General features: G+C 46.8%; 1 protein-coding gene across 2 annotated transcripts in view; it reads left to right on the forward strand.

Moving 5' to 3' along the window:
• TNR (tenascin R) overlaps positions 1 to 21,963 on the forward strand; it is a 487,368-nt gene that overhangs the window by 408,006 nt on the left and 57,399 nt on the right. For both annotated transcript variants that reach the window (XM_086342434.1, XM_086342435.1), the window contains 4 exons: positions 577 to 692; positions 2,999 to 3,149; positions 8,728 to 8,997; positions 15,177 to 15,362. In XM_086342434.1, coding sequence (XP_086198560.1) covers positions 577 to 692; positions 2,999 to 3,149; positions 8,728 to 8,997; positions 15,177 to 15,362 — 723 coding nt within the window. The remainder of the gene's footprint in view (positions 1 to 576; positions 693 to 2,998; positions 3,150 to 8,727; positions 8,998 to 15,176; positions 15,363 to 21,963) is intronic.

Consider the following 21,963-nt stretch of genomic DNA (forward strand, 5'->3'; position numbering starts at 1 on the left):
CTACACATTTTGCTATACAAAATGGAAATTTCAGGCCATCCTAGAGGTGGCGATTTGAGCTAAACAAGATATTCTTAGTGCACAGTATGAGATGGAGAAAAGCGTTCCAGTCTCTGTTCTGAAGTTGGCTTGCTAATTCTCTCTGTGCCCCCTTCTCCCGGGTGTGAGAAGGAACAGTGACATTAACCTTCACACCGCCTCTCGGAAACCCTTAAAGCCTCCAAAGATGGCCTTTGGTTTCTCTGAAAAAGGCATTATGTTAAATGCCAAGACTCAACACCTTAGTAAGGAAAGGGAAGTGTGACTTTTGGATTTTAACATCAACCTATTATGGAACAGAAAGCATAAAAAGTACTTCTTAGGTGTTCATTAGGGTTACTCTTCTATTTGCTCACACTGAGCGCCGACACCACAGTGCCTGGGCCCACCCCTTGCCTGGAATCCAGCGCGTCTGTAATGAGGTTGGGATAGCCCATCACACACCACGGCATCCATGGCGTGGAGGGAGCCCAGGTACTGCTCTCTGCCCCTGCCAGGGCTAGCCATGACACCATCACCCACATTGCTGTGTTCCAGATCTCTCCACGCCTCAAGGGCTCCGATTCAAGACGATCACAGAGACCACCGTGGAGGTGCAGTGGGAGCCCTTCTCATTCTCCTTCGATGGGTGGGAGATCAGCTTCATTCCAAAGGTAACCCCCACCTGTCAGATGGCCAAACAGCCTGATGTGGCATACCCACACCCTCGACTTAGGATTGGGGCAGCAAAAAAGCCACCCTCCCCCCACACACACACACAATCTCTGTCTCTCTCTCCATGCCATTAAGGACACAAGGGGGCACTTGGCGGGCTACAGAACATTTCTTTCACAAAGGCGTGGTAATGACTGATTAACAAGAATAGCCCCAAGCCTGGTACCCAGGCCTTGGATGACAGGAGAATGAGGGAGCAGCCATGGCCCAGCTCTCTGCTCAAAAGGCTCTACATTTTTAGCAAGCTGCAACTTCAGTGAGTCTGAAAACCTAGACTTTCAAAAAGTTGGGGCTTCTCTCTAGGATACAAGAAAAGCTAAAGCCAATCAGTCTCATAGTCAACCCACAGCTTCATTCTGTGCAGGCAGAGGCCCCAGAAGTCGGCCTACGTGGTTTCAGGCTCTGAAAGTCAGAGATGTAACACAAAAACACCATGCATAACCTAGTCATTGAGAAAAATGTTCCTTAAACATTTTGAGCTGAAAAGGATCTTAAGATTTCTTTCCATTCATCAAAGTGGTATTTTATTTTATTAATCTGAAAATTAACGTATCTAAGTTGCCAGAGGTGCCTGACTAGTTCTAATTTTCTAGGAGTTATTAATGCGACTGATGTTTTCCCTAACTATATCACTCATGAGGGCATATATATATATATACACATACATACATATACATAAAATGTTTAATCACATTCCTTTCCTTTGTCTTCATCTTTCAATATCAAAGGGCATTTTTTCAAATAATTCATCAGACTTAATGACAGATGACACATTTTTGGCTAATAAGACTGTGATTTTACCATTCCTTTTACTTCAAAATTCTTAGAGGCATGGATTGTTGAAAATACAAAAGACTTTCAGATTCACAGAGAATGACCCTTCATTTTACATCTAGTTTGTTTAGTTTATAGAGAATAAGACTCAGTGAACTTAAACAATATCAGACAGCTGGTTGGTGGCAGGCTTAAAACAAGAACCTGATCTCCACTTCTTATTCCAGGGCTCTGACCTCTGAACTGAACAAGATACCTCTTTCTCTTGTGGGGATATAGTCATGACATGCCAGGCGAACTACATCTAAGCAGATATTCTATATATGTAGTTTCTTATATGTTTTATCTGCATTAAAATGGTCAAAGAAGTATGGTGGGCAATTGGATTCATAACAGAGCAGAGAGAATCATGCCGCTCTGCCGCTCAGGCAAGACAAAACAATGCCAGGATTGCCTGTTTTACATCTAATATGTAAATTCCAAATGAGAGTGGGGCTAGCCAGGGCTTACCTAGGTCAAATATACAGCCACATACAATAACTGTATGCTCTGTAGGTTGTGGCTAGTGGGAGGCACTTGTCACATTGATTTATAAGAGTATGGATATAAAATACATATAGGGCACTCCAGGTGACATGAACAGAGACCAAAGATTATAAGAAAAGGACTGTGCCACAAAAAATAGCCCTCTTGTCACCTCCACTTCCAGAGACACAAAGAGAAAACGTATAAGAACAGGCCAACAGACAGACAGGTGGGCAGAGAGACGCTAAACCCTGGACTCGACGTCATGTTGATCTTTTTCGCTTCCTCTTTCACCAGTGTGTCTCTTTCTTCTCTCCTTTGTATTATTCTTTGTTCTACCCTTTCCTCTTCTTTGTACTCCATGGTTGTATCACTGGTTCCTAACTCATCTGGGTAAAAGGGAAACAAGACAATGACAGATGTGCAGCCAGGGTAACACTATGAGAAACTCCAGACACAGCAAAATAATAGCTCCAGCTCATTAAAAAACTCGGAACATCTCAGTTTGAAATATGTTGTCATGTACATAAAGATGTTTACACACATACACACACAACTAGACTCTTCTAAATAGCCAAAGGCATGCTCACCATGATAAATGCCAAAAAAAAAAAAAAAAAATCTGATAGGTGGTAAGTATCAAACATTTCATTTTTGGCAAAAATGTCTACATCACCTCATGACTAATTTTTATTGGCAAACTCAGTAGAAGCAGGGGAAGCCAAAGAAATGTTCTTGAAAATTGGTTCTCCCTTTGCCAAATCCTCATAGAGTGGTGGCATTCTTCTTGAGCCTGCTGGGAGCCATTCCTGGCCCCAGACACTCAGCTGTCAGCCTAGAGGGCAGAGAAGCATTTCTCATCTTTAACTCACAATCAGGGTCCCATCCTTTCCCCTCCTATTGATTTCCTCTTCTGGTTTCTCTGCTTCTCCCTTCCTTCCACCAGAACAATGAAGGAGGGGTGATTGCCCAGCTCCCCAGTGACGTCACATCCTTCAACCAGACGGGACTAAAGCCTGGGGAGGAATACATTGTCAATGTGGTGGCTTTGAAAGAGCAAGCCCGGAGCCCCCCTACCTCAGCCAGCGTCTCCACTGGTGAGTGCCTCCAACCTTTCTCCCTCTGACAACCCAAGGTTCACTCAGGAAGAACTGCAGACTCAATCAAGAGAGACAAAGGGATGCTAGGACTTCTCCCACAGCTGAAATTAATTTTGGTGCCTGGAGATGGAGCTTATTCCACTAGATGCTTAGGTGAACATCTTCCTTATTCTTGCAAACCCAGAAACCCAGGAGAGTATTCTATGAGAAATTCTTTGTTCAGATCTCCAGTGTGTCTGTATTCTGATCTTACTCATTAACAGACTTCATTTGTCAGCCCCTAATATCTTGAGCTTTGGAACCAGCAAGAGCTAATACACTCTTGCTTATTGTGAGGTGTGCAGAAAGTCCTAAGACGCTTCCCAAACCTCGATCCATTTGACAATGATGAACGATAATACCTTCTTCAAAGAAATGACATGAGGATTAAATCAGATAAAGCACACAAAGTGATTAGCACTGAGTTGATGACAGTGTGTATACATTCACTCAGAGAACACCTTTCGAAGTGACAGAGCCGGAGGAAACACATCATTCCAAACCAGTAAGTGTGGGTTGGGTCACTGTTCAAGGTGACAACTTAAGTAGATTATTATTTCATCTCCACAGTTCCTCTCATGCAAGATCATTATATTTCTATGTTTGAGTCATTAACTGTATCACATTTTGCTTTATTGTTTCCTTAGCTAAAAAAGGATGTTCAACCTCAGAGCTGTAAATTAACAAATATAATGTGTGTGTGCGCCCTCAACCAAGGATTTCTCAAAAGTTATAAATAGCTTCTGGTATCACTTTTGGTTCTCATTTTATTGATGGAGGAGCTGAGACTCAAAGGTTAAGCAACACTCCCTGTAACAGAGACTGAGTTAGGCGAATATTGGGAGAGCTTTATTTTTTTATAAACAGAAACTGACACCTAAGAAAACCAGTCATGAGTCCAGGGCGAAGGCCAGGTTGGCCAGAAAAGGGAACCACAACACTATATAATGAGCCCATGTTTATGGATTAGTGATTCATACTTTGTTAACTGGATCCAAACTAAACAGCCTCAGGTGCTGAGGTTTGTGCTCAGTCAAGAAAACATTGGTTTAAAACTATTGTGGCACCAGATTATGCTTCATTAGAGCCCCAGGGTTCCGTGACAGCTCCTCAAGGCAAGGAGGAAGTAGAGATCCCGGCCTCTTATTACTCCCACTCCCATGTCCCTCCCACCTTCCCACCAAGGCAGTTAGTTCCCCTTTCATCTCTTTTATATTTTGTACAATCATTTAAGATTTTCTTCTTTTAAAAAAAGAATATGACCCCCCCTCCTCCCCAAAAGGCTTTAAACCCACTGTACTAATCCAAATATGTTTTAGAAAAAACTATAGCCATAAAACTAAACGTGTTCTGTAGGACTCTCTCCAGTGGCCAGAGTTATCCCCCAGTTTTGCTTCCCAAGGTTATGCTGGACCCTTAAGAGTTGGTTAGGTAATTGTTCATTCTCCTCTTCTGATTTGGAATGTTTCAGGTCCCTAAATCATTTCTGAGATTTGATACCAAGAAAGTATTAGCAGAAAACAAAAAGCTAGAAGAAGATCGTACATAAAAGCGCAGAGAAGAACGTTACAGACATAGGATGCCTTTCTTCCAAAACACTGACACGCTTAGAAGAGACAGACTCTGCTTTAGGCTTCTACTTACACCACATTTTGACAAAATTGGCAGTCTTTTTTTTTTTTTTAATTTGGAATTTTCTTAGGATTAAAATGAAAAGCTCCTGATCTTGTCATCTGTGGTAAAGCCAGGCCAATTTTTTTTTTCCAATTAGGAAAAAAATGTCCTAGTTCATATTTTGAAATTGTGTACAGAATCACAAAGAAATGGAAAGAAAAATATTTATTCCAGTTTACCTTTTGAGGAGGATGTGTGTTTGTTTAAAAATTAGGGCCTAAATTGAAAGCAAACTGATACCTTCTTGACCGGAATGGGACATGGCTACCCAGTGGCCAACTGAAGGGCCGAATCCAAGGGTGGGTGCGGAAAAGACGGTTGGCTCCCAGCCCCATCTGCTGTTTTTAAGAAACCATTGTTTAATTAATTCCTTCTGCTAAGGTCTGATCCACACCAACCCTCTCCTGCAAAGCTCTGAGTCCTTGTCGGGCACACAAGCTGGCTTCTTCCAGTCGGGCCATTTTGGGAATTCAAATTACAAGACCTCCTGCAGCCAGAGGCCTTGGCGCTTGCTTCACAATGACACTCTAATACAAGCAAGCATTATGACTAGGACTGGGGGATTTAAAGAGCTGATGGAAAAAGCCTGACATGGTCATTAGAGTTTTTGTGACATTTTTTTTTTTCCCAAGAAGCTCCAGTTTATTGAAATGCTTCCTTTTCTTTCTTATGACTGTTGAGAATCATCTCTTTATTTCATTTACTCAGCACCCATGTACTGAGTGTCTACTATGTTTCAAGTATTATGCTTATTCAGCTGCTTGGAGAACATCTCCCCCATCTCATTATTAAATTAAATGAAATTTAAAAGCCCAAATTATCTAAAACCATGAAATACAGCATGAAGGAAAGAAAACATCTGGATGTATTCTGTTAGATCTCATTATTACTCCAAATATGAAAACCAGAACATTTTAACTCCAAACCAGGTGGCACCAAAACCAAATGATCTGGTGATTTTTATTTTGGCTGGTGCCAGACCCCAAATCCAAAGCTGTTTAATAGAGAACAGGACTAGGCTAGACCCACAAAGAGAGGGTGGGGTGCCCAGGGAAAGGCCCAACTCAGAAAGACTGAGAGGCTCAAAGTCAGGCTGAGACAGTCCTGAGGGGGACACCATCCTGGAGACAATCGAGACTGTGATCCGGTGAGGATTGTTTAAAAAAAAAAAACACAATCTTAGTCAAGACACTCTGGTAATATGGAAGAAAAATGGTCATAAAGTAGCTGAAGCAAAAAAGAGAATTTACTGGAAGGACACAGAGTATCTCATGGAACCCCAGGGCCTGAAATGCATCTGAGTCTCACAGAAGACTTGAACCAGGAAATGGAAAGTCAAGAATCAAGTTATTCTCTATATATTTCTAGAAGTGCCACACGGCCACTCATTTCTGCTTCTCTCTCTTCGTTTGCTCCTAAAATTCTGCACCCAGGTCCAGTGTGTATGTGTTTGGGGGAGGGATCTCCCACACCAAGCAATTCTGTTTCCCAGCTACGTATCCTACCATTCAACTCAGTTCTGACACCATCTACCATCTGAGAGCATCAGACTCCACAGGTTGAAGGCTCCTTTAAGACCATCCTCCACTTCAGAGGCCAAAACAAAGCCAGGTGTTGTCACCTGTCCTTCTGACTGACCGGCTACAGATTACAGGTTCTACGACTCCCTCTCTGGGTTTCAGCAATTTGCTAGAGCAGCTCACTGAACTCGGGAAACCCATGTTCTCACCAAATTACTGGTTTATCACAAAGGATATTTAAGGACACAAATCAACAGCCATATGAAGAGATACACAGGAGAGGTCCTGAACAAAGGAGCCTCTGCCCCCATGGAACTGGGGTCCTGTCATAGCGGTACATGGAAGCATTCTGGTTCCCTAAACTGGGAGCTCTCTGAACCCAATCCTTTTGGGGTTTTATGGAAGTTTCATTACTTGAGCACGAGTGGTGGACTGACCAGATGTCATGAGTGAGATTGCAAGTTCCAACCCTCTAATCACCTAGTTGGGTCCCTTGACAACAGGCTTCCAAACTCAATTCATTAACATAACAAGAGACAGACAACTTTTTTACAGAGAGGAAAAGGAAATTGGTGGTGTTTTTTGTTTTTTTAAATGGGGAAAGCTTGATCATGTTTCTTTCTTTTTTTTTTTTAATTGAAGGATAATTGCTTTATAATGTAGTGCTGGTTTCTGCCATACAAAAACGGGAATCAGTCATAACTATGTATATATCCCGTCCCTCTTGCACCTCCCTTCTAGCCCCTCTAGGTCATCACAGAGCACCAGCCTGGGCTCCCTGTGTGATACAGCAGCTTCCCAGTGGCTATCTGTTTTACACATGGTAGTGTATATATGTCAATGCTAGCCTCTCAATTTGTCCCACCCTCTCATCCCCCGCTTTGTCCACAAGTCCATTCAACAAGAGACAACTTTACCACTTTGATCACTTAGAAAATATCAAGGGTTTTAGGAGCTCTGTGCCAAGAAGGGAAGTCCAAATAGGTATTTACTATAAATCACATTTTTCCCTTTGCCCTCTTCCCTCCCCCTTCCTCTCTGTCTCTCTCTCCCTCCTTTTCCTCTTTATCTCTCTCTCTCTTTCCCTCTCTCTCCCTCTCTGCTCCATCCAGATCAGATGTTTTCTATTTATGTGTGAGGATGGTAGAGAATGCCCACCCTAGTCCTGGCTCACCAACTAATCAGAGAGCCAGAGCCTGTGGTTCCAGTTCCTAATCCTTGAAGAATATTAATATTAACATTAATCAGCCCCAGCTAGAAGGGTGTCATCCGTAATAAATAAAAACATGGAAGCCAAGTCAGCTCTTTCTAGAAGATAATGAGTAATTAAAAGAGGGCATGTTAGCCATGTAGACATGCCATGAGGAATTGAGAACACCATTTTCTACTCTACTCACTAAGGCCTTTCTAGTTCCCTTCTACATTCTCTCACTTTGCCCCACCTCCACCATCATTTAATTCAATATGAACAGGACCCTAGATGGATATCAGAACCATTGATAGTGGGCCCCCTAGGAAATCAACCAGTTTTTTCTAGATAAGGCCATTGCACAGTGGTTTCCCCTGGCTGCTCGGTGCCGGGGCCAGGACTTGTGAGGGATATGTGCTGAATATCTGGAAGCCCGGAAGGACTGGGTGTGATGCAGTGCCCTCTGGCTCAGGAATATGCAAGAACCAGTGGGGAAAAAATAGCTCACAAGAGGCTGTTCCAAGATTGATATCTTTTTTTTTTTTTTTCAACAGAAGAGCAAGTTTCCCCAGAAGGCATATTTCATATACACAAATACAAATGTCTGTTGGGTTTTTGAGCATCTTAGCAACTGGTTGACTGAGCTGTTGGTATGGCTGAGCAGGGACACCTTTTGGATATTCATGATGCCCTCACTGGCAACCAAGTTGGAAGTCTCAGATGTTTAGACAGGATGCTAATTCATAGATCTTTCCTTGGGGCTCAAAGAAGGTGAAGGCTGGACAGCTGGGCACACACAAGAAGCACGGTTCTCTGTCCTTTGTCTCATAAGCTCCTGACAGAGCAGGGCTAGCCCTCTCAAGCCATTAAGTGCCCTTCCTCCACCCAAACTGGGAAGTGCCAGTCCTGAAAAAAATCACAGCCTCAGGGGACCTGAGATCCAGTGTCCATTCACCCATTGCCAAACCATGTGTCCTCAGGAAAGAGTCCATCTCACTGTCTCATTATCCCCATCTGTAAAATGGGATAACAATACACATCCTCTCTCTAACAGACCAGGCTAATGTAAGGAGGAAAGGAAAGGTAAGCGCTTACTAAAGTCCAAGGCTCACTTCTCAAACTTTTTTTTTTCTATCGGCTCTTCCTCATTTAGTCATTGATGGGCCCACGCATATCCTAGTTCGAGATGTCTCCGACACCGTGGCCTTCGTGGAGTGGACCCCACCTCGAGCCAAAGTCGATTTCATTCTCTTGAAGTACGGCCTGGTGGGCGGGGAAGGTGGGAAGACCACCTTCCGGCTGCAGCCTCCCCTGAGCCAGTACTCGGTACAGGCCCTGCGGCCGGGATCCCGATACGAGGTGTGGGTCAGCGCGGTCCGCGGAACCAACGAGAGCGAGGCCACCGCCACCCAGTTCACAACAGGTGAGGCTGCGAGCGGGGGCGGGCCTGGGGAGGGGAGAGGGCGCGGCGCCAGCAGGTATCGTCGGGGCAGGGGGCATCCAGGGAGAGAGATGGTGTGTGCGCCTGCATCCACAAATATCCCGTGCACTGCCAGAGGGAAGCGAGAGGTTTCCGGGCCTCCCGGTGCGGTTGCATCACAGAATGGAGGAGCGCCGGCCACCTGTGGAGGGGAGAGCTGGGTACCTGTCTTGCTTCTGCTGCCAGCCAGGTCTGTGACCTGACATAACTCTTCCCCTCCGGTCTCACATCTTTCCTTTATAAAATGAAACGTTTGTCCTGAAGTCATTGACACATCCCCATTGCTAACCCAAAGGGCAATTTTGTGAGAGTTCAGTGACCCTTCCTGGCGACACTTCATTGCTATTTGCTGGAAACAGTGGTAATGATTCCATAGATCCACAGCGACTTTACCAGCACCATGGCGCACCTTGGAGTTGGGCAAAGCCCATCCGTGTCGAAGCAGGCCTTCTGCCTGAGAATGGTTTACTCATCCTTGTGAGCACTTGCAAGAGGGCTAACATAGACCTGGCTCCCACGGAGGGCAGGCTGAATGAAGCCCATGTCAATGCCTCCTCCCCAGCTGGGATGACCGGCCACCCACTTCCCAAGGCAGTCAGGACTTTTAAAGAGCCTTGGGAAAAGCCAGACCTCATGACCTGCTCCCTGGTTCTCTTGGAGCCCATCCGGCCGGCCAACTAGTGGACAAGTAGGTCAGTCACAAGCAGATGCAGGCTCGCCAGTGCTCTTCCTGGGTCAGCGGGTGCTGAGATCCAAGAGTGAGTCTCTATCTAATCCAGACTCCGTGTCTCTGCCTATCTGCCCTCTGGAGGTCACAGGTCAAGGAATGTCTCTGCCAGCTCCCAAGGTGGCACAGCAGTCAAAGGGAACTGCAGGCATCTGTAAGATCTAAGAACCAGCATCTTCCATCAGAATGAAGTAGGAGAATCACTAATCAAAGCATCCCACATTAAGTGGTGGCCTACGAGCCTGTTACAGGATGGGGCAAGTCAGCCAAGGGCTTCAGGGAGGCTCCATTACCCTCTGCTTGTGTTTAAAATCAGCTGATAAATATAGCAAAGAGTAAGACAGATGGAGGGCAAAATATCCCCTAGATTAGAACAGGTAGCTTAGTGTTAGAATCGAATGGGCTTGCCAACTGATGGCCCCTGTGAGTCTGGGCAAGACTCCCATGTCATAGAAGCTGGGGGCTACTGAGGTTAGGGCTTATAGCACAGAGGAACAAGCAGAGGCTGATCCCCATGGTCAGAGGGCTCCCTTGAGAGGGGAACCAGAATGGTTGTGCCCAGTCTCACTACAAAAATTACCATTGAGGTGAGTCCATCTTCCCCATGGAAGAAAAAGGCTGAGAATCTCATAACAGCTTTCCCTCCACCCCAAAGGAAACATTGGGTTAGGGAGAGGATTTCCCTATTGAAGAGACCAAGTGTGAACACTGAGGAAATGGAGAAGACAGTTGATTCTGAAAGAGACCCTCTCAGGCTTTCTCTCCTGTCCCTGTGCTAGACTCTAGCCCAGCCTGGGGTCCCTGGTCTGATTTTCTACTAAACACATGTTGGGTTCCCCTGTGACGGTGTATCTTTAGAACAAAGGAACTACATTCTGCCCATTTCTCTTGCCTTCTTTTCCCTCACTCAGCCAAAGCTGCTCGGAGCCTCACACAAGGTCCCTTCCTGGTGAATTCAAGGTCAGTCCTGCCCACCCCCAACCTTAGCACCCACAGCAGGACCTGCTCAGGTGGTGGGACCTCCTGAGAGCCACAAGTCCTGCATTCTTTTTCAATTTCAAGATAGTTTTTGTGTGAAAAGTGGTTTCTTTGTGGCTGTGCTCAGATAAGCAGTTTGAAGAGGCTGAAAAGGAGACGAGAGCTTTCAGGCGGAAGCACGAAAAGGGAATTCTTGATGTTTAGGTTGACGAGATGGAAGCAGGACTGGCTGGTGGCCCAGGAAAATTTCAATCAAGACAATTGCATTCTGCCTCCTAGAAGCCCCCACTCCCCACCATGAGTTTCCGTTCTTGGCGTGATTTTCTGTTTCTGGTTGCTTCGTGCATGGGCAGCTGTTAGGTGCCTGCTTCCTGCACGCAGCAGCAGCCTGTACCTGCAACCTGCCCTGCTCTGCTCGAGGGGGTGGGGGGTGAGGGGTGAGGGGGCCATGGGGGCGGGGAGCTGTGGACAGACTTGCTCACCAGCTCTCAAGGCCCGGAGTTGACAGGTGCTGTGCTGAATGATGAGAAGGTGCCTGGACCCTCACAGCAGGGCCTTCAGTCATTTTAGAACTCCGCTTAAATTCAAATTAGCCAAAGTGCTTTTCCAGGTGATGGCTTCGACACTAGGAGCGCACTAATTGCACAGGCAATTAAAACAGAGATTTGCTTCCCGAGTGGTGAGCAGGGTATCTGCCTGGGTCTTATTGCCGCTCAGAAAAAGGAGGGCATTGATGGAAGCCCACCAAAGCCAGTGGTTAGAGAGAAAGGGTCCAGGAAGATCCGGAGGCCAGTCTCACAAACTTCGCCACTCTCCGTACGTAGCTCTGGTTGCAGTTGCCCTCATAGGGGAATTCCTAGGACTCTCCTGGTGAATTTTTTTTTTTTTATGTGAACCATTTTAAAATTTTTATTGAATTCCCAGAAGGCTCAGCAGATAAAGGATCTGCCTGCAACACAAGAGACACAGATTTGATCCCTGGGTCAGGAAGATCCTCTGGAGAAGGAAATGGCAACCCACTCCAGTATTGTTGCCTGGGAAAACCCCATGGACAGAGGAGGCTGGCGGGCTACAGCCCAAAGGGTCTCAAAGAGTCAGACACGACTAAGTGAGAAGGCGCATTGCAATATTGCTTCTGTTTTATGTTTTGGTGTTTTGGCCACAAGACATGTACTTAGCTTCCAGATCAGGGATCGACCCCTGTATTGGAAGGGGAACTCTTAACCCTTGGACCACCAGGGAAGCTCCTCTTCTGGTATATTCTCCCTCACAGCCCTCAGAAGGGAGCCAACACCTTGATCTCAGACTTCCAGTTTGTGAGACAATGTTTCTGTTGTGTAAGCCCAACCAGTCTGTGGCCCTTGGCTGCAGCAGTCCTGGAAACTCATTTAAAGGCCCCACAACAGTTGGAGCTCCCACCTGCTGGGCAGGGAGTATGCTCTGGGATTCCCCAGGAAATGCCTCCGCAAGTTCAACCCTGATGGTGCTTGTCAGCCAGCCAGGACCAGCTGCCCTCAGTCAAAGCTGTTGTTCTTCCTGCACCCCCTCACTCTGAGCATCCTCACAGTCCCCAGCCAGAATATTTAACAAGACTTTCTCGAGGGTTTTGAAGGAGCAGACAAGACAGAGAATGGACAGTATTTGTTTCTCCTGTGTTTAAAGAATACCTAGAGGTGCCAAGCACTGTCCTAGGTAGTAAGGCTGCAGAATAAACAAGATAGACAAGATACCAGTTCATGTGAGTTGTATTCCAGTGAGGGGAACTGGACAAGGAAAAAGAAAGGAACATATGACTATATGGGACCGTCTCAATTACGAGGACCATGCTAAAAAATGAAATTAATGATACAGAGGGAGTAGTCAGAAAGGTCTCTCTGAGGGGCTGAGGTTTGAATCAAGACCTAAGTGACCTCATGGGGGCTTCCCAGGTGGCTCGGTGGTAAAGAATCTGCCTGACAGACTCGGCTTCAATCCCCTGGAGGAAGAAATGGCAACCCACTCCGGTATTCTTGCCTGGGAAATCCCATAGACAGAGGAGCCTGGTGGGTTATAGTCCATGGGGTTGCCAAAGAATCAGACATGACTTAGTGACTAAACACCAACAGCAAAGTGACCTCAGCCATGTGAGGGTCTGGGAAGAGCATTCTCTGCAAAAGAAGCAGTCAGTGCAGAGCCCAGAGGTGAGAATAAGCTTGAATGAGTCAGGAGTAGGAAAAAGGCAGTGCAGCTAGAGCACAATGAGTAAGGGAAGAATGCTCCCAGGTGCCACCGGAGAAGCAGGCAGGGCCAGACCATGCCGAGCCCTGCGGGCCACCTTGAAGTTCAGTTCAGTCACTCAGTCGTGTCCAGCTTTTTTCAACCCCGTGGACTACAGCATGCCAGGCTTCCCTGTCCATCACCAACTAATGATGGGCTACCATTAGGAGCTTGAAATAGGAAGCAATGGAAAATTTTCAGGCAAAGAGCTTGATCTAATTTATGTTTCAAGTTGAGAGTCCACAGTCCCACCCCCTCTCCAGGGCCTCCACTGGGCATCTGATTTTGCCTTGCTCCTGGCTTGCTGGTGTGTTGTAGAGACTAGCCCAGCTCCCACTTGCCAGGGGGCCCTTCAGCTGGCCCTCCTGGAGGTCAGGCTCCAAGACCTAGAGGGAGCAAATCATTTCACTCCAGCCTAGTCCTAAGACACCTGCCTTACCCAGTTCTCATTCCCAGGATTGATCTCTTTGGGGATCACTGACATTGGAAATGTCCGGTCCCTTCAGAAGAAACACTGCTGCCTGTCCACAGGGCGTAGACCCTAAGGCCCCAAAATGCAGAAAAGAAAACCATAGTTTACCATTTCCAAAAAAACTACAGTCTACCATTTCCAAGGTCTTTAGTTGTGAAGAGCAGTAGGTAAATAGGAGACTCAACCTGGACCCTAAGTGATTTTTTTTTTTTGCTCCAGTTCCATTCAGAACACACCCCCAAGCCCCACCCAGTCGTTTGCCAGCCTCTCTTCCCCCACACCCCTCCCCATTGCCAGAAAGATTGAGGGATGTGAGATTTAGAGACCTGTAGTCCAGAGCATTCCTCCCACATGCCCCTCTACTCAAGCTCCTCTCACCATACAATTGCTGGAGAAATTACACACACAGCTCGTGCAGAATGCACGGTTTCCCGCATGCCAAACCCACACTGAGTAAGGAAACATTTCTCAGAAAAATAAGCTGCAGAGGCATAAATCTGCTAAGACATTCACCCAATTTACATCCCTAAACAGAACACTTCTCACTCTGCAGCAGCTGCGCTCAGACTGATTCACAACATCCCATCTTCCGAAAGAACAATCGGTGGAGACTTGCCTGGCATTTACAAAGTAAAACAGTCCACTTGAGGTTTTCCCAGAACAAATGGCTGGTCCACTCCAAAGTTAAATTCAAGTCTCAAAGTCAAGACCTATTTAGAACTTTTTAAGTGGCAGTTTGTCAAGACAGCACCTTTTTACCCTGTAAGTTGTTTTATGTTGTTTCTGCCCAAATAAGCCTGCCAGAATGACCAGTCCTGGGAGAGAGAACCAGCCCCCCACAGTTGAGGGAGAGACCCCAATGCCAGAGGTCTTTTCATTACTGTGGAGTTCTTGGAACTCCAAGGAGCAGGCATGGGGGTGCCAGGTTGTTAGAACTCAGGGAGAATTGTGGAAGCACCAGTAAGTCAACCCAGGGTTTAGACACCTAATTTTGTACCAGTCCCCAAACTGTACACTTCCACATGCATTGTCTCATCTTTACAACTAGAAAAGCAGTATTCTTAGCCCATCTTACAGATGTAACCATCAAGGCCCAGCCAGATGAAGGCTTGCCTATGGCCCCATTACATTTAGAATTAGAAGTAGAGGTCAAACTGAGACCTGACTCCAGAGCTGACTGATTTCCACTATATCACATCCCCTCTCTCTGTACAAACCTTTCAGCATGTCTATGCAAGTAAATCCAAGGGAAGACATCTTATACTTCAAAATCTTGCAACCAATCCTCTGTTTTGCTGCTTGGTGATCAAATTTGAAATTACACTCTTTCATCTCAATTGAGTGCCATCTCTGATTTCCTCCTTCCGGGAATTCCCTTAGTCTCAGGCTTAAGATACTAACTAGTTCATTTTTCAATTTCTAGAACACCACTAGAACTTCTGAATGGGAATGGGGAATGTGTAAAGTGTATTGATGTCTAACTACCAAATAAAACTGTCTCCAGCCTGCCCATGGAATCTGTCATGGCCAACCTGGCAGACCAAAAGCTAAGGGGCAACCCCTGGGGTTCACTCAAACAAAAGGCAGAGGGTGAGATGTGGGCTCTCACTGCAGAGCCTATTCAAGTTCAAGATGCATGGCAAATGCACATTATCCTGTGTGATGTTGGTGATGTCTTTTTTTTTTAAGAGATTGATGCCCCCAAGAACCTGCGGGTTGGTTCCCGCACAGCAACCAGCCTTGAGCTCGAGTGGGACAACAGTGAAGCAGAGGTTCAGGAGTACAAGGTTGAGTACAGCACCTTGGCGGGCGAGCAGTACCATGAGCGGCTGGTCCCCAAAAGCATCGGACCAACCAGCAGAGCCACACTCACCGGTGAGTAAGCCCTGGCTCCTGGGGGCACGGCAGTTCCTGAGCTCCTCCCAGCCCTCTTCCCAGCCCTGCATGCCCACATCCAACCGTTGCCAAATCCCTCTGATATAATCCACCAAGTACCTATGGCATGTATCTACTGTTCTCCATCGCACTGCCATCCCCTGGTGTAAGCTACTATCACTTCTTGTCTCCACCACTGCAATAACCCCCCATTCTCTCCTGGCCCCTCCACTGTCCTCTTCACTCCATCAGTGATCTTTTCAAAGTACATTTCTAACTATTGTGCATCCATTTCAAGGACTTCAATTGCTTTTGTGATAAACTCCAAACCCTCCCATGGCCTTGGTTTCCCTACCATCTTCTCCAGTCTTTTCCATCTCCCATATCTCCTGGTGCTCCCAGTGTTCCAGGCCCACAGGCCTACTTTTTTTAGTTCCTCAAACACCCTCCTGCCCCAGGGCTTGGCACATGCCATTCCCTCTGCTTATCAGGCTCTCTCCTCCCACAACTCGCTTCACCTCATGATGGCAGCTTCCCTTCCAGCTCTCAGTTCACCTGTCACTTCTCTGGAACCCTGACTGGTTCCTAGGTGAGGTCAGGTCATCCTGCCTGGCAATGTCATCTTGCTGATGACCCCTCACCTCATAGCACTTCTCAAGTTATCCTTGTGCGCTTGTGGGTATGATTATTGGGTTGTTGATCTCCAGCTTAGACTGAAGCTCTGTGAAAGGGGGCTCATGTCTGGTTTTGATCACCATGATTCCCCAGCATCTAGCACAACATCTAGCACTTCCTAGGTCCTGGATAAGTGGTGAATGAATGGATAAATGCATGCATGAATGAATGAGAGCAACTGCACACAAGCTACAAGAAGCCAGTGATAAGCTGATAAATTAAGAGCCTGGTCATGCCTTCTGCACCCTGTAAAGCGTGTGAGTGAGGAGTTGTTGAAAGGTCTTAAATAGATGATGCAGTGCAGATCTGTACAGCTACAGTGGAGATCAGACAGGAGGCGGGCAAGGTCAGAGGCAGACAGTGGTCAGGAGGCTGTTTGGAGTCAGGGAGAGATAATGGTGGAGCGAACTAACACGATGCTCCAGGTCACCGTGATGCTTGGCTGGGGAGCATTCTGTGTCCCCATGTGGATGTGGAGCCCAGCTAGTGCTCTTCCTGGGCCTTAGACACACCCATCCAGGAAAACCTACCTCTAGGCTTTGCTGAAAGGTAGATGGCTGGAAATGGGGGTACAGTTTTTAGATGGAGACTGTTCAAAACAGCTATGGACCAGAGGCCGGTGGTGTGCTGACAGAGACTTTGTTTATCCTGTGTCTTGGCTTCTCGCAAAAGCATTTGTCATCTCGATAGACCAGGGATCCACAGCAAAGACTGCGTAGAGTAAACAAGGGCAGGATAATCAAAGCTGTTTTCCTCCTGAACTGAAATCGCAGACCGCCTTGCCAAATGAGGCTAGTTAAAGTAAATATAATAAATGCTTTTTCCAGACAGACGTACTCCTGAAAACACAGAAAAGAGATGGAAAGATATGCTGACCAAGCAGGTTAATGGGGGTGAATTAAACATAGCAGGAACAGACCAGCTGGCATAGGGCCTTTCCAGAGAGCTGGAGACATTCACAAAAATTAAGCTAAACAAAAAAACCTGCAATGATACAAGAGGGAACTGGTTCTAGGCACAGCGTATCCCTGCCCAGAGCCGCAGGCTGCTTTGGCAATTACCAGCTTTACAAAGATGATGGCTTGATGTTCGGATGGAGGATACGCTATAAAATCATGGGATATAGAGAAGAATTCACTCACATCCTAGTTATTATTTCCCATTAGTGGAAAAAAAGAAGATTCTACATTCATTGGTCATCTGTTATCCCAGGGAGCTTCACATAGTTTTAGCTTATTTCATCTTCACAACAACAAGACTCACGAGGGACATGAGAACGAAAATATTGCCTGCCATATCAGTCAACTAAGGTGCCATCAGCCATCGCATTACAGCCACCCCAGTCATCATCCCCATTTTACAGATAAGGAAACTGAGGCTCAGAGAGTTTGGAAACTTGCCCATGTCCCCAAAATTACCAAGGGAGCCATGAAAGGCAGTTGTGAAGCCTAGTCAAAAGCTCCCATCCATTTTCACAGCTGCTCTTACTACAGAAGCAACAGCAAAGGAAGGGTCAAATTTTAAATGTTGCAGACTTCCAAGGAATGGGAAGATTATTATCGAGGAGTGAACTCAGAGATATTGGTTTTTTTATTTGAGTTGGGCTTATGAAATAAAACTATAAATATATATTACATATAATTATCCCAGGGAGCTCACTGCTGGGAAGATTTATAAAGGCAAATAGCCTTATGTGATTTAAAAAGGGATTATAGGCATGTAAGGAAATCAAGTATGTCTGTACTTGCTGAGATGCCGATTACAAGGATCACTGGCGCTCTTACTGTGGTGTCTAGGGAAAGAGAAGGAAGGACCCTGCTGGAGGCAAGGCAAAAAGAGGGAGAAGTTTGATCCCAGCTCTTAATAGTTGTGTTTTCTCCCTCACTGTCCTACCTGGATGCTAAAAAGGAGAGTTTTTCAGCTCCTAAGACTTGTTTTGGGATTTTTTTGTTGTTGTTCTTGTTCAATTTGTTTGTTTTGGGTTCCCAGCAAGTTATTTGCTTGTATATATAAAACAGGACTCTGGGCACGGTGGGAAGGACAATTCCAGGCTCATCTGAAGCAATTCCTTCCTGGCCAGAAAGCACAGGAAGGACTAGAAACTTCAGCTCTGCCTATCCCCACCCTCCCTATCCCTTAGTCAAAAACAACTGCAACCATAACAGAAGGTACCATCTCTCCTGCCCCATTTTATTTGAATGCTCAGTCCCATGGGACACGTTAAGAGCCAAGACTCTAAACTCTGTGTGTGTGTGTTAGTTGCACAGTCATATCCAACTCTTCGCAACCCATGGACTGTAGCCCACCAGGCTCCTCTGTCCATGGGATTCTCCAGCCAAGAATATTGGAGTGGGTAGCCATTCCCTTCTCCAGTGGATCTTCCCAACCCAGGGATTGAACCCAGGTCTCCTACATTACAGGCAAATTCTTTCCCATCTAAGCCACCAGGGAAGTCCTAAGACTCTACATCTAGGCTCAACTACATCCTGTGTGGTTTGGAGCCATTGATATGACCTTTCTAAGCTTCTGTTTCATCATATGTAAAAGGGGAATGTTGCCACCTGCCTCATAGCATTTGATGGGGCTTTAGTGAGATCATGAACTTAATGAATTTAAGGCCATTCTTCTAACATAGCAAAGTACTCAATACTCAGATGATGACAATGATGATGATGAATAAGGGCACAGAGGAGGAGGTCTATGAGCTAAGAGATGGTTTGAATTGACACCCTGTATAAGTACGGCACAGAGCAGATTCCCAGCTTCTCAAAGTGGGGTGTGTGGGGGGACCTGTGGCAATGGGCAGAATCCTCTCCACCTAGATCTATAGAATCAGAGTCTGCATTTTAAAAGCTCCTTGGGGATCTGTGTGCACATTAATGGGCAAGAAGCACCAAGTTTGAGCATGGCTTCTTCTTTTTTTTTTTAGATTACCAAATTTTCATCACTGCCTTTTTATGTTTTATTAATTTTTATTGGAGTATAGTTGCTTTACAGTGTTGTGTTACTTTCTACTGTATAGCAAAGTGAACCAGCTTTATGTAAAGGAATGGATAAAGAATATGTGGTGCATATAACAATGGACTATTACTCAGCCATAAAAAGGAATACCTAGAGCATGGCTTTTGAAATCGCCCACTTAGGCTTGAGACCAACTTCATTGATGTGTGTCTTTGGCAAATTGCTTCAATTTCTGTGTTTCTGCTTCCTGGCCCAAAGGACATCAGGTCTACCTCACAGGTTGTTTTGAGGATTCAATGAAATCATATTTATTTATGTATCTGAGCACTGGCACATAACAAACAATCAGTAGTCATTTAACCTTTTATAGTTTTTAATCCCTACAAAGCTCAGCCTGGGTCCCTTGCAACCTGGCCTCTGCCAGGCACAAGTTCACACGCCCTTTATTCTCAGAGTTAGGTGACTCCAAGTCCCTCAAGTTCTATGGCACCTGTACTGGATATTCTTTGCAGAAGCCCTGGTCTCTGCAGCCACCTCGTACCCCTTTACTGTGGAACACAGGCCCTTCCTGACCCCAGGGCTCAAAGTCACACAGAGACCTCACAGCACCTCCCCACCCCACCCCACCTCCCCCATCATATAACCGCCTCCCCCCACCCCCACTTTGCAATGCAGAGGCCAGGCTGGGGCACAGAATACCAAACCTTTCTTCTCCATTGGTCTCTCCAGGCGATGCCCAGGAGTATGGATTTGTTTCTCAGCGACAGACTCCATGACTACAATGATTTTTCTCTCTGCTCTGGTAGCTTCTATATCTTTAATGATAAGTCTTTTTTTGTAGGCTCAGCCTCTCAGCCTGGGGGCTTCCCAGGTGGCACTAGTGATAAAGAACCCGCCTGCCAGTGCAGGAGACATAAGAAATGGGGGTTCGATCCCTGGGTTGGGAAGACCCCCTGGAGGAGGGCATGGCAACCCACTCTAATATTCTTGCCTAGAGAATCCCATGGACAGAGGAGCCTGGCAGGCTACAGTCCAAGGGGTCGCAAAGAGTCAAACACACCTGAGGCTACTTAGCACTCACACACTCAGCCTGGACCACGTCTGCTTCGCCTGTGTTCCATACCTGGAGTCCCAAAGGGGTCCCTGAGTGTTATATAGGCTCACCACTCACTGACTTCCCTCTAGGTTAGATCTGGCAGCAGGTACCAGGGACTGGCACCACCACTGTTTTCTGAAAAGCAGTGACAAACCATAAACCATACAGAAAACTCCTAGTGGAGGGAGAGTGGGAGGAAGTGAGGAAGTGGGGGTGGGGAAGGAAGGAGATCCTCATTGTTTGAATGGACTTTGTTTAAAAAAACAAAACAACAACAATAAAACCCTGCCTGAGATCGATGCAGATTATATGCAGATTATAAACACTGCTCTGGCCTGTGTCTGAGGGGACTCTATACCCTGCGCTCTGAAGAGCCTGTGGCTGCAGTGTTCTGTGGACAGGGGAAGGGGGTGTCTTCAGCCATGAAGAGTCTTGCCTGGTCGCCCTCAGGAACAGGAGCCCACATTTGAGGACCCCTGTGGTCAGGAGAAGGGCGAAAGGAGCTGGCCCGTAGGGCCAAGTGAGCCCTAGGCTGTAACCCAGCTCTGGGGACCTGGCTGTCACCTCGTCTCCATGGGGCAGCCCCTGAACACCTCTTGATGGCACCTCCTCACCAGCTGCCTCTGCATGGCAACCACCTGGATCTCCAGTCCACAAGCTGCTAATCAGAAAAATCATCCACAGGGTTAGGAAATCCAGGGGCTTAGAGATTCCTACAGACCTCATGGTGTAACACCAGACCGCAAGAAAACAAAGACCTGCAGCCAGCCACACACGACATCCTCACACACTCACACACATACAAACACACCAGTACAGGGCTGATGTCTACAAGCATGCCCCAGTCAGCCCTACGAGTTGCCGCCCTCCAGGCTTCTGGTGGCTGGGGAAAGAAAAGCGAGGCCTCGACCAGAGCCCACTTTGTTTCCTTGGGGCCCCAGTGGAGGTCTCGTGGTGAGAAGAAGGGCTCCTAGAGGTGCTTGTCCACAGGAGGACTTTCCACGGAGAAACCCAAGACCCCCTTAAAGGAGTCCAGCTGGCAAATCAGTGCCGATGGAGGCACTTGATGTTCACTTCATCCTGTCTGCACTCCCTGACATGCCAGGGCACAGGCCCCAGACCCAGCGCCAGACCTTCAACACCCTGCAGGCTCTTCTGGGGAGGAGGAGCTGGGCAATGGGCCTGGGGCCGGGGCCAGATGGTGCTCAACCTACTTTGGGCGAAGTCACAGTGACCCCAAGTGGTCACTTTGGTAAGGCACCCTCTGAGCATGGCTCCGACTCCCAGGGGCTGCAGAGACCCAAACAGAAGAAAGGACAGAAAGAGCGGAGGCTTCCACGCGGTCCTCACAGCTGGCACCTCCGGGCCTCTGCTCCCTATTTGCACTAAGGGGCTGATACGAGGGGACCAGGAGTCAAGCCAGGTGGGAATTTTTCTGTTTCTGCTTTGACTTCTTCAGCAGGGAATGCTTGTTTACAGCAAAGACCCACAGGTGGGATGTTCTTGTAGGACAGAGGGTGATGACCCATGTTCCTCATTAATCCCACTGGCAACAAAAAAGCTGTATATGAGAACAGTCCTTGGTGATGATTTTCTGTTTCAAACATAAGTTTGTAGGACCAGTCCCTTCCTTAAGTCAGCATGGAGTCTTCTCTTGATGCTTGAACATCATCCACACCCTCAAATCAGGGAGGTGTCCTCCAAAGCCTTTCTCATTCAGGGAACCCTGGAGAAGCATCTACCATTCCCCTCAACAAGATCAGAAGGGGGAAGCCTGAGAGGTTAGGCCCAGAACAGCAAAAAGTAGATTGTTGCCTACCTGGCATGATTTCAGGGGTTCCCAGAAGATCCTCTGTCTCCAAATATCCC

This window comes from Bos grunniens, chromosome 16, assembly GCF_055505025.1.
Source record: "Bos grunniens cultivar Pamir isolate PY7600 chromosome 16, Bosgru_T2T1.0, whole genome shotgun sequence".
In the NCBI taxonomy this organism is placed as follows: domain Eukaryota; kingdom Metazoa; phylum Chordata; class Mammalia; order Artiodactyla; family Bovidae; genus Bos; species Bos grunniens.